Source organism: Cornus florida, unplaced genomic scaffold (assembly GCF_030987335.1).
Source record: "Cornus florida cultivar Cherokee Brave unplaced genomic scaffold, ASM3098733v1 CherokeeBrave_3.0.0_Hap2_Chr08, whole genome shotgun sequence".
In the NCBI taxonomy this organism is placed as follows: domain Eukaryota; kingdom Viridiplantae; phylum Streptophyta; class Magnoliopsida; order Cornales; family Cornaceae; genus Cornus; species Cornus florida.
The window spans coordinates 12446608-12458525 of NW_026775578.1; the positions used below are offsets into that span (position 1 = coordinate 12446608).

At 36.1% G+C, this 11918-nt stretch overlaps 1 protein-coding gene across 8 annotated transcripts; it reads right to left on the reverse strand.

Moving 5' to 3' along the window:
- Positions 1 to 2422: 2422 nt before the first annotated feature.
- LOC132269412 (transcription factor BOA-like) lies at positions 2423 to 10138 on the reverse strand. 8 transcript variants are annotated; one of them, XR_009469489.1, is made up of 5 exons: positions 8921 to 10138; positions 4016 to 4099; positions 3219 to 3286; positions 2946 to 3067; positions 2423 to 2672 (listed from the first exon to the last, which is right to left on the reverse strand). XR_009469489.1 is itself a non-coding variant. In XM_059770597.1 (2 exons), exon 1 carries the CDS (start codon positions 9889 to 9891, stop codon positions 8941 to 8943), a length of 951 nt encoding a protein of 316 aa, XP_059626580.1. In that variant the 5' UTR covers positions 9892 to 10138; the 3' UTR covers positions 3828 to 4099; positions 8921 to 8940. The 8 variants fall into 8 exon arrangements, 1 of the variants encoding a protein (XP_059626580.1); XR_009469492.1 differs by lacking the exon at positions 3219 to 3286; XR_009469488.1 differs by having other exon boundaries at positions 2423 to 3067.
- Between the last annotated feature and the right edge of the window lie 1780 nt (positions 10139 to 11918).

Consider the following 11918-nt stretch of genomic DNA (forward strand, 5'->3'; position numbering starts at 1 on the left):
CTTGTTTTACGTGCCACGCAGGCCTTGAGGGGCGTTTTGGTCATTTTCTGAGCCGAGGGTTTTAGAAGTGTTTTTTTAATCATTTTAAGTCAATTAGAAGTGACGGTTTCATTTTTAGAATTTTTTAGAAGTCAGGACAATTTCCGGATTCGGTAAATTCTCTCGATTTTGTCATTTTAAGGAAGGGGCATAATAGACTTTTCTCACATATATGTATATATCTATATCTATATATTAGAGGTAGATATTTGTGGGGTAAGAATGGCATTTCATTGAAAGAGGAGGGGCATTATAGTAACTTAGCTTGATTTAGAAATTACTCAAATTGTGACACTTGGCACAACCTTGGCCATGGAAGATGAAAGACAACTTTTTTTCCCCCTCCCCTTCCATTTTGGGCATCACCTTTTCCTCTTCCTTGTCTTCATTTTCCTCTCTCTATATTACAAATCTATATCTCATATATCTCACATATGTTTCAACCTTGGATTTGGGGAGATTAGAAGGTGCTTTTGGTGATGCCATAGAGAGGGAGTTGATGAGCTTGAGGAGAGCTTCCATTTGGCACCCATATTGCTAGGGTTTGGAGGATTTCAAAGTTGGGGCTTGCTAAGGCCTTGTTTGGCTAATCATATTGAGGTAGGGGAAGTCTAAATTACAAATTTTCTATGATTTTAGTGAGTTCTATGTATTTTCTTACATGCATATCTTGATATTGTGAAGCATGCTTAGTTGTAAATTTTTGGTTGTGATGTTAAGCATGAGATAGTTTTGATCTAATTACTTGAGTTGAGAATATGATGGTTTTCTTGTATTTGTGCGAAGCATGCTATTTTTTTTATGAGAAAATGTGAAAGTATGATTTATGTGATCAATTTTTGTGTTTGAATGTTTTAATATAACTATGATGTGAACCATGACTTGTGTATTGATGAATGGTGGTATGCCATGCATACTCTTAACATGGGGTGAGTAGAAAGGATGAAGATTTGATGTGGAAGAAAGGTTAGGAAGTGAGAGGATGGGTTGTGTTGTAAGTTAAGATGAAGGTTATGAAGGATTTGGTGAGGTTAAGTTGGAAAGGAAGAAAGGAACATTGCATTTCATGTGTGATGGAATGGTTGGTGAATTTGTGAAATTCATGTATGATTAATATGAATTATAATCCCCTGATCCCTTTTCTTTGATTCCCTTTGTTTGGTTGTGGCTCACGGGATTTTTAGGAATGTGATTTAGGCTTTTTCTACTGAACTGTTAAGCTCACCCTATCATTATTAACATTTTTCAGGAAATCCGGAGGTGAGCCGGTGAATGCTATGCATCTATGGACATTGGTGTAGTTAGGAATTCATTTCATTTTATTCATATTATAGCTATGTAAATTTTGGCCATGGAAGCCTCTTTACTTGTATTTAATCCTTTTGAAATTGTATAAAATGAGAGTCGATTTTTAAACGATGTATTGGACTTGTATTTAGTTTAATGAAAGGCACGGGAGTTTAATTATGTTTTACACACTTTGAATGCATGAATTGGGATAGGTTTAGACTTTAAATAAAGTCATCAAGGGACCAAGGGAATACCCATATACACAAATGTTTAATTTCAGGCTTTTCTGGGCTATTTTCAAGTTTTTGGACTTCGGGAACCAGTTCAGCCTTTATGAAACCAGTTCAAAGGTGTTTTTGGTTCGCATTGTGACTTCCTTTCCATGTGGAATCGATACCAAGATTTGGGAACCGATTCCAGCCCTCCAATGTATATTTTTGCCTTGACAGTGTATTAGCTTTGACCACTTTGTTTGCCCATAATTTCTTCGTTCCAAACCCGAATAGAATCATTCTTTAACCCATTTTCAAGAATTTTAAGTTAGTTTTCCAATGAGACCAACCTCATCCTCAAATTCTATTCATGTTGAGAGTTATTGCTATTTTAGTGAAACAGTGTCAGGAATTCCCTTGAACCGGGTAAGGACGCTTTTGGGAAATCACATCCAACGACGGTAGAACCTCCTCAAATGTCATAGAATGACTAAAATGATTGTTTTAAACCTCATTTGATTAGTTTAAGGATGGATTAACCTCTCATAAAGTAAAATGATCATTTTACCCCTAGTCCTCAGGTTTGGTTAAGAACCCGGTTAGCGATTCAGACCCCCGGATTCGGGTCGTTACACAACCGCTCAAGATAGCCATGCCATTTACGGACTTCCAACAATTTTATAACCCTTAAATACTAGCACATACCCACAAATGACTACTACAGGGCTCAAACCCCTCACCTCCCTAACCAGGTGATGGCCCAGTGGTAACAATTTTATAGCCTGCAAATGAGAACAGCAACGTCCTTACAATGGTGAACATTCTGGAGTAGATAGTTCATCTAACTTTCATAAATAAAGAGCCCATTTAAGATGGAATGCTAAGACAATAAATATCAAAACGATATAATTATGAAACAGCATCATACAAAGGAGTACAAAGAAGCAAATATTGAAGGGATCAGTGGTAAATGCAACCAAAGTTGCAATAAATTATCATCAAGCTTATGAAAAAGGAATATATTTATACAAGACAGGATACCGAAAGGGGAGATTACAACAAGGAATGCCCAGCAGCCAAGGAGTGCTGCCTGATTTTTGCTCAGTTTTCTCATTGGCTTTCACTTTGTTGCTGAAAGAAAAGAAATTCAATATTTTCATTAATAATGAACAGAATAAAACGTTTATGTTAAAGAACAGGTCAAGAATGTGCTTGACAACTTGCATCCACTTTTTCTTTCTTGCTGAAAAACAAGGTTTAATACAGTCATTAACACACTGATTGAAAATTGATTGAGAATGTACTAAGTGACTTGCAATCCTCTAGGTAGACAAGATAAAATACACCAGCCACCTCCTTCCAGTTCAATGTAACGACAGAAAGACATAAATGGAAATAATTCACCTTTATTCTTTGCCTGATTCATATAGAATCCCCCGAACCATAATTAAGCACACCTCAACGCATCTCTGCTGATTTCTTGAGAACTTCTCCCATGACTGGCAGGCCCAGGATTACCAATTATGCTAAAAAAGAAGTTGAGAGTTCAAAAGTTAAACCAGTGCCAAGTTTCTTAAGCTTTTAATCTACAACAAAACGTATGAAAATATAATAGAAATATGCAATCAACTGAAATTAACTAGAAAAACCTCAATGCCATGCAAAACAACTCTATACCAGTTATGCTGAATCTTTTTATACATCAATAATTCCTTCTTCTTTTTGTCCCCTTCATCTATTTCACCCTGCATCATCACCATTTCTACATGATCTCTTTAAGCCATGTATAGATGCTCCAAGGAAATTGAAGTATCAATTGGACTCACAAAGTAATTTAAGGTAAAAAACCATCATCAATTGTGGGGCCATCAAAGAATTCTTTTCTCAAGTACCAGAGGCTAATGATATATTATCTGACTTATCATTCAGGAGAAATGGCCATTTCTCTACAGCGTGCTGCTGATAGGTTGCAACTATACTACACATGAAATATAACGGGGTAGTCTAATCTCCATTCAAAACACACCCATAAAATTACAGGATGATATCTTCAATTACGAGAAGAGATTGAATGTGAAGCTTCAACAAGAGAATTGCAAACAGTGGACTTTCAAAAATTACAACTAACAAATGTTGTTGATATGTTTATTGAGAAAAAATGGATCAAGAATAAGCACTTGAAAAAATAATAGAAATAATAAGAAAACAAAAAAAGAAAAGAAACACAGACACACACACGCACACATTTTTCATATTGTAATTTTAGTATCAGCAAAAATTCAAAGGTAAGACAAGGTTAACTGATTTTGAATAAAAAATACCATATCAAACCATCTCATGAAGACACATTGGAAAAAAGTTAACATTATCACGAAAAAGAGGAAGATTACAGAAGGCAAATGGCACACAATAACCACTGAATTAATAAATCTAAATAATCTGTCGCGCAATGATCCAGCAGACCCCAACTTAACTGTAAACTTCTTATAAAACTTGCAAGCACCTCTAATCATCATGAAACCCATTAAGACTGGGAATATGTGAACATAAGGGAAGACCTGAAATGTATTAAAAACGTAACTTGTAAACAAAAATTGAAGTGCTATGTAAATCACTTTACAAATAGATATTAAAATCGGGAAGATCACAGAACAAACTCATCAACCAAAAGTTAGAGACAACAGATGGAGCAACATGCAGGCTTGTAAAGCTATTCTGCATAGTTGTGCAGGTAATCACAAAGCACACACACTGTAATTTAGTCTAAATAATAGCTTTAGAACTTAGATGAAGGCAACTTTAAGACAAGAAACACCAGCGAAATTAAACGCTAGTGCCACAGTTTTTGAAAAGGATGAAATAAATTTTAACTAGCCAAATCGAATAACTCTGTTTGGGGCACATTGTGCCTGTTTACTAGGTCTTATGAGGTAAGAAATAAAGGTCCTAACTACCCCAAGAGAAGAAAAGTAAAATACCCGTTAGAGTTCTTCATTTGTTATCCAACTACATTCTGAATGATAATGAAAGTCTGGCAGATAATTTTAATTAAGATTAAATTACAGAACTCCAACCACACTTGATATTCAATACGATCTTGGTAGTCAGACATATAATATTAGCTAAAAGATAAACTGATGAGCTGCGTAACTAGTTATAGTCTTCTAGACCAGAAGGTAGAGGAATATATACTCATGTATTGCAATTAATGACCTCAAACCACCCCCTTCGGACCTCCCCAGTGAGCTGTTCAATTTATCTTCGGTCCCTTTATGTATTAAGTGCAAAGAATAACCAAATAATAGTTGCTTTGTTTTAAATTCTACAAATCATAAGGTAAGGAAAAAGTAGCAGTCATTAAGTTATAAAGAATCCATAAAGAGAACCTCTACGAACAGCATAATTGTCAAATGAATCAGAAATACAATGGCCACTATGTGCCTGAATTATATTGTATTTAGGCCAGAGAACGAATGAGACCTGCATCTATTTAAAAATTCATTTCAAGCAACTATGGCGAGTACTGGTTTTAATTGAACCAGGAGAGAAAAATAAAATTCAGTTGCAGATACTTAGGTTCAGAAAGAAATTTATTGGATTCAGTTGCAGATACTTAGGTTCAGAAAGAAATTTATTGGATTCCAATATTTAGCAATCCAAATTGAGTAAATCTAAGAAACACAGATACGGACATGGGACACGGACACAATATGACAAGGATATGACAACATGTCAAATTCTAAAAAAGTAGGACATGGACACGGTGTAGATACGGCTAATAGAAATATAAAATTTCATTTGTATATCTAACGAATGAGATAATTATAGAACTTTAATTAATTTATAAATTCTATACTAAAGTTACGTAAGTTAGAAGATGACGCTATTCGAATATCAAAAAGAATATGCATATTATATATAATATTACTATCCTATCTTGTCATTATTGTAGCGTTTCTGATTTTTCTTATTTTTCATTTTCAGGGATTTTTCAGATTATTTATTTTTTTGCCTCGTTTTGCGTGCTGGACACTGTGGGGTGTGCCGGATGAGTTCCGAGAGTTGATTGAGGCATTTCTTCGAGTTCGGGACTCTTAGAAATGCATCGCTGCCCATTTCGGCATTTTCCAACTTTTCGGGTCGGGAGGTCCCGGGCGGGATCCGCAACCGGAGTTGTTGTGCACGGGAATTATTTTTCGGGATAATTGCATTTCGTACATTATTATTTAATGTATAATTATGTGGTTGTATGTTTAGAAATGTATGGTTGTAAAGTGTTGGTGTGTGTGTGTGTGTATATATATATATATTAAATGACAAAAGATATTTTATATACAAGTGGACCCCACTTATACATTTAGTTATTAGAATGACCATTTTACTCCTTTTTCTCCACGCCACTATCTCTCTTTCATCCTCTGTATGGTTTTTCTTTTCTTTTTTCTTTTCTGATTTCAAGCTTAGATTTAGGTTGTATCTTTGGGATTTTGAATTTGCTACTGAAGGCAAAGTCGACGAGCACGACGAGGGCTTCGATTTTCTATTGTGTTATGAAGCATAACGAGTAGTGATTGATTATTATTACAGCATTTCTATATGCATGGCATAAGGGCATTCATGGGTATTGAGTTGTGTGGATGAGGGATTTGATGTGTGGATGCACGAGGGTGTGGTTGTGATGTGTGGATGCACGAAGGTGTGGATGTGATGTGTGGATACATGAGGGGGTGGATGTGGTACGTGGACATGTGAGATGCGTGGGTGTTGTGTGTGGTTGCATTGGGGCATTTTATGCATTGTCTTGCATGAGGATGGTATGATGATATTTGGGAAACGAAAATGTTGTATATGAATCCCTCGCATGATCCCTAGTTCTTTTTCCTATTCATTGTCTGAAAGACATGTGATTAATTACCTTGTTTGAGGAGATGCCACTTAGGCAATCTCTACTAAGCCGTTGTGCTCACTCCTCTACATTTTTCAGGTCACGGGGATGAGGTGGTGGGTGAGGATCCTCCGCATGCATGGACAGGACTAGAAAAGATTTCTTATTAGCCATTTTGTACTATGATGTATATTTGTAAAGTTTTAAACAATTTTATGTAATTGTTTTATAGTTGACCTGACGATGTAACTTTATTCTTTGGGGCATGTTTAGATCTGTTTTTGGGACATTTGTATATATTGGACTGGACTTCTGCAGTTAAATGTAATTAATTATATTTCCACATTGGAAATAATTGTAATGTCTTATATGACCTCGGATTCAGGTAAGGACCCGATTAGCGATTCGGACCCTCGGGTTCAGGTCATTACAATTATAGTTATGTTTTTGTTCCTTAGAGGTTGAACATCTTCATGCATGTTCATAATGTTGTTTCTATGAATGTAGTGTGTTTGTTTTATATAAGACGAATAGTGTAGAATGTGTCGGTCGAGTGTTTCGAATGTGTTGGCCAAGTGTTTAAGATTTGTCGGCCAAGTGTCTGAAATAGTAAAATTTATTTTTAAATAATGGACACGGCCATGAAGTGTCGAACACGTGTCTAGAAGTGTCCATCGAGTGTCAGTGTCGGACACAGCACCTCATTTAAGTGTCTGTGCTTCTTAGGAATAAATTATCTAAATAAAGCCTTAACTATGAGTGACAAAGTCACAATTTCGACAATTGAATCCAATCTCTATATTATTCACTTATTATCAGCAAACAGAATGTTGCAAAGACTAACAATAATGATAATAATAGCAATTATAATCAAATGGAAAAAGGTCAAACTACCCACTTCTCACCTCCCTAGTGAGATGTTTCAACTAATTTTTAGTTCACTTAATGCATTATGCACAAAGAAAAATAAAGAATATTTGCTTCCCTTTGACTTCTAGAACCATAAGGTAAATAAATGTACAACAATTTTCAAAGAAAAAGCAGCAATCATTAAGTTACAACCTGAAAGGAATCCATACAGAGATAAGTGTGGCAATTTAGCCTGCCTTGGCGGTTCCCGCCCCCTTTATACAGGGTTTGGGATACTCTTTATTGGGTTAGGGCCGAGGAGGATAAAAAAAATAAAAAAATCAACCTGACTTGATTTAGGGACGATGTGTTTTATGCTTACCCCACCCCTGATACATACATGCCATATATTAAATATATGTATATATAAAACATTTCCTGAAATTACCATTCTATCATTAGTGTATGCTACCAAACACATGCCGCCCTAAAAAGGGCCCTCTATCATATACAGAGTACCCCAACCTTCAACAGTCCCACGTTCCACCATGGCAGCAAGAACGGAGCTTCTCATCTTGATCGGAGTGTGCTTCTTCTTCTTCTTTATATTTTCTGGATCAATTGTTGTCATTGAAATTGATCTTGGTGGATAGATCACCTGATTGTGGTTTCTAAAAATCGTATGTTTGGGCAGGGATGGAATTGTTGCTTCTGTTGTGTTTTTTTTTTTTTTTTTTTTTTGGGGGGGGGGGATTCAGGACTGGGAAGTCTGGGATGGGATGCAGTATTCTTTAATGGGGGCAGGGTAGGGTTATTCAGGACTGGGATGGGATGCGGTATTCTTTAATGGGGGCAGGGTAGGGTTGAGGCAAACCTGTCCCATACCAGTACCATTGTCATCCCTATATAGAGAACACCTATGAAGAGCATAATAGTCAAATGAAGAATACATACCATGGCCACTATGTCCCTGAATTACATAGTAATTTAAACCATTTATTTCTAGAATTAGCTTCAAGTATACTATGATAAGTAATAGTTGTTCCAAATTTAAATGCTAGAGAGAAACAAAGTTCAGCTGCAAATAACTAGCTTATGATAAAGATTTATTAGGTTCTAATATCTACCAATCTAAATTGAGTAATTCTCTTAAAAAAACCTCAGTTATGAGTCACCAAGTCAAAATTCTGAGTGAACCCAATATTAATGGTATATTATTAATTCATCCAACAGCAACATACTGTTGCAAAGATCAACAGTAAACATGATGATGATGATAATAATAATAATAATCATCTAATGGTAAAAGGGCCTTAAACCATTTATTTCTAGAATTAGCTTCAAGTAAACTATGATAAGTAATGGTTGTTCCAATTTAAACGCAACAGAGAAACAAAGTTCAGCTGCAAATAACTAGCATATGATAAAGATTTATTAGGTTCTAATATCTACCAATCTAAATCGAGTAATTCTCTATATAAAGCCTCAGTTATGAGTCACCAAGTCAAAATTCTGATTGAACCCAATATCAATGGTATATTATTAATTCATCCAACAGCAAAATACTGTTGCAAAGACCAACAGTAATGATAATAATAACAATAATAACTAATGGTAAAAGGGCCATATAGCTCAAGAAAGTAACCTCTTTAATTGGTGATAATGTTATTTTTCACTAGGTGTAACATGGTGACGGCTGAAATTATTGCCTGACCAGTCTCTGTGCTGCACCATATGGTACGAATTCGACTCAAACCCATGATAAGGAACAGGGGCAGCCGACATCCCCATTTGGCCGTGACCATGGGCCATCCCGAGCATTGGCACAGGGATCATCTGCGGTACAAAAGGCATTGGAACGGGCATCAGCACTTGCCCATTATTGTGTCCATGTCCACCACCTCCTGACTCATGTAAGCTCTGGGGCACCGGGGTCGAAGCAAAAAGGTGATCCGAAGGCGAGGGACCGTCGCTAGACAACCCCTGCATCCTCTTCAGATACAACCTGTACTTCTGCAGATGACTGGCTACGTTCTCGCGAGTCAAGCCTTCAACATTCATCAACTGCATGATCGTCTTGGGCACAGCGTTCTTGATACCCAAATGCGCCACAACGTCAACGAATCGCTTGTGCAATTGAGGCGTCCACACCAATCTCGGCCGCTTCAATGCCCTCGCCGACGTATCGTCGTTGCCATTCTCCGATCGCAGCGCCGAATCCACCTCCTCCGTGCCGCTATCGATCCTCCGCAACTTCCTCGAATCCGAACCGTCCCTCGTCAGATCCGTTTCGTCTCCTTCCACAGCCATGGGGTCTCTAACTCCATCGTCGTTGAACGACTTGAAATTGAAATGGGTAGATGAGGACAGCCCCTGACTCTGCCCTCGGAGACTCGAAAACGTGGTCTGCGACGCTCGATTCACGTCGCCCATGCTCCGACAAGGCTCCGGCATAATACTGAACGCCGACGCCAGCTCCGGCGGGATCAACGGCTGAGACAGCGGCGTGAGATCATCGGCGCTGGGCAATCCAAATTCCCACTCTGACACTCGGTCTTCGCCACCGCCACAATCACCGCTGCTTTGGTATTCACTCATCCCCACTTCTTCCCCCATCTTCAATTCACAATTTTAGGATTTCCAGATTTTATAAATTCATGTTTATATACGTCTATGGTAACTTTCAACAGCAGATTTGGGAATAGGGTTTTAATCAAAACTCGGAGCAAACTGTGAATAGATATATACATATATATATAGGTAGATGTATATGTAGAGAGAGGGAGAGAGAAGACTTATATAATTTGGGTGGAGATATTTTAGAGAGAGAGATTCGTAGGAAGACGTGTGGTTCGGTTTGGAAGAAGTGGAAAGTTAAATAGAAAAAGGATTTTTTTTTATCTCTCTTTTTGAGGAGAAAGGTATGAAAAAGTGCACTATCTGATCCAGATCGGTCGTGGCCAGTTGCCAACGTGGCCGTCTTAGCAAGATATTTTCGATGCTCTTTTCCTGTTGCCTATATTGTCCTCGGCTTCTGTTGGGTGTTTTGGGCTGATCTGTTTTCTATGGTTCATGCCTATTGTGTCCCTTATGAGCCAAAATCTTCTTTTATCCAAAGATATGATACCTTTCCAAAAAAAAAAAAAAAAAAAAAAAAAAAAAAAAAAAAAAAAAAAAAAAAAGTCTCAGGCTCAAGAACACCTATATGTCCGGTTAGGGCATGTTTGGCAACTTTTTTTGTTACATGTGTTTGTTGTCAAATTGGTGAAATACAGAGACATGTATGTTTGGTCAATGGTAATGTTTAGAAAAAAAGCGCCCAAATTAAGATAAAAGAAAAAATAAATTTTTTTCACTTATTTGTACTAGTGTAATTAAACCACTGTGGTGAACTGTTTTAAAAAGAACCATTGTCGTGTAAATATTACTCCTTCAAACGTTTTTCTCAATTTTTTTTTTTTTTTTTTTTTTTTAAATCGAGTTATAGCAAAATAAAATTATTATTTTTTTCCCTAACACTGCTCAACTACTCAACCCTCACTAATGAGTTTGAATGTTCCGTGTTCCGATATAAAACTATTAAATTTAATTTGCTCATGGGGTCGGATATTTTGAAGGAGTGTGGTATATTTTAGCACCGCCTTCAAATAGGTTAATTGGACTCCATCAAATCTCAAAAAGTGCAAACTTTTTTGAGTGGGGTTAAAGTGTCCAGTGTCCACATGAACCCAGTAGGAGTACAGTGACTTGGTTGACAATGAAGCCAGAAACGTGGTTCAGTTTGTGACGGCACCACCAATAAGTTAATAACATATGGTCTTGATGTGTAAAAAGACTTGAACGTTGCGAATGTAGTAATGACATGCATGATATTAGGGTGGGAATTTGGGATGGCCAATCCCAATTCAATTTGAGAACACTTTGCTTTTTTACGGGCTTAACAATTATTTTTTCAAATAGGAATGAGTTTAGATTATAAATTTTCAATTTAAATTTAATTAAAATTAGAATTAGACTTAGGCATGCTAAAACTCGAACCTGAATTATAATATTATTTATATGTATATATGTTTTATAAACTATATGTATATATGATATAACTTATTAAATAAAGTCGGATATATAAATAAGAATGTATTATTTTAATCATCTCTATATTTTTGTGTCCATCTTTAATAAGTACGTCATATTATACTGCGTTATTATTATGATTGAAACATTTAAGTTTTTCTTGTCTTGACAATCACAACTTTTACACATTTTTTTTTTTTTTATTTCTTTGAAAAATTATAAAAGTACCAACCGATTTTTTTATTTGCTGGGGTCATCTAAAAAAACAATTCCAACATCTTAGCATTACTCTCTTTGGTGCATTAAATCAAAATGCAATATTATTTTGAAGTTAGAAATGATCATGTTACAATTTCAAATTATTGTATTTAAGTGAAAGCTGCAACACATTAAATCAAGGTTTAAGAATAATAATGTTGCATTCTCAATTTAATGTATTTTATCCTTGCTATCCTCTATTTCAACACATCAAATTAAAGTTGTGACACAATTATTTCGTGCCTCAGAAATTATAATGTCACAAATTAATTTGATCGTATAAAATATATTATTGGTTATGTATATTATATGTG

Excerpts from the sequence above, each read along its gene's own strand:
- LOC132269412 (XM_059770597.1), bottom strand. The coding sequence starts at position 9,891 with ATGGGGGAAGAAGTGGGGATGAGTGAATACCAAAGCAGCGGTGATTGT.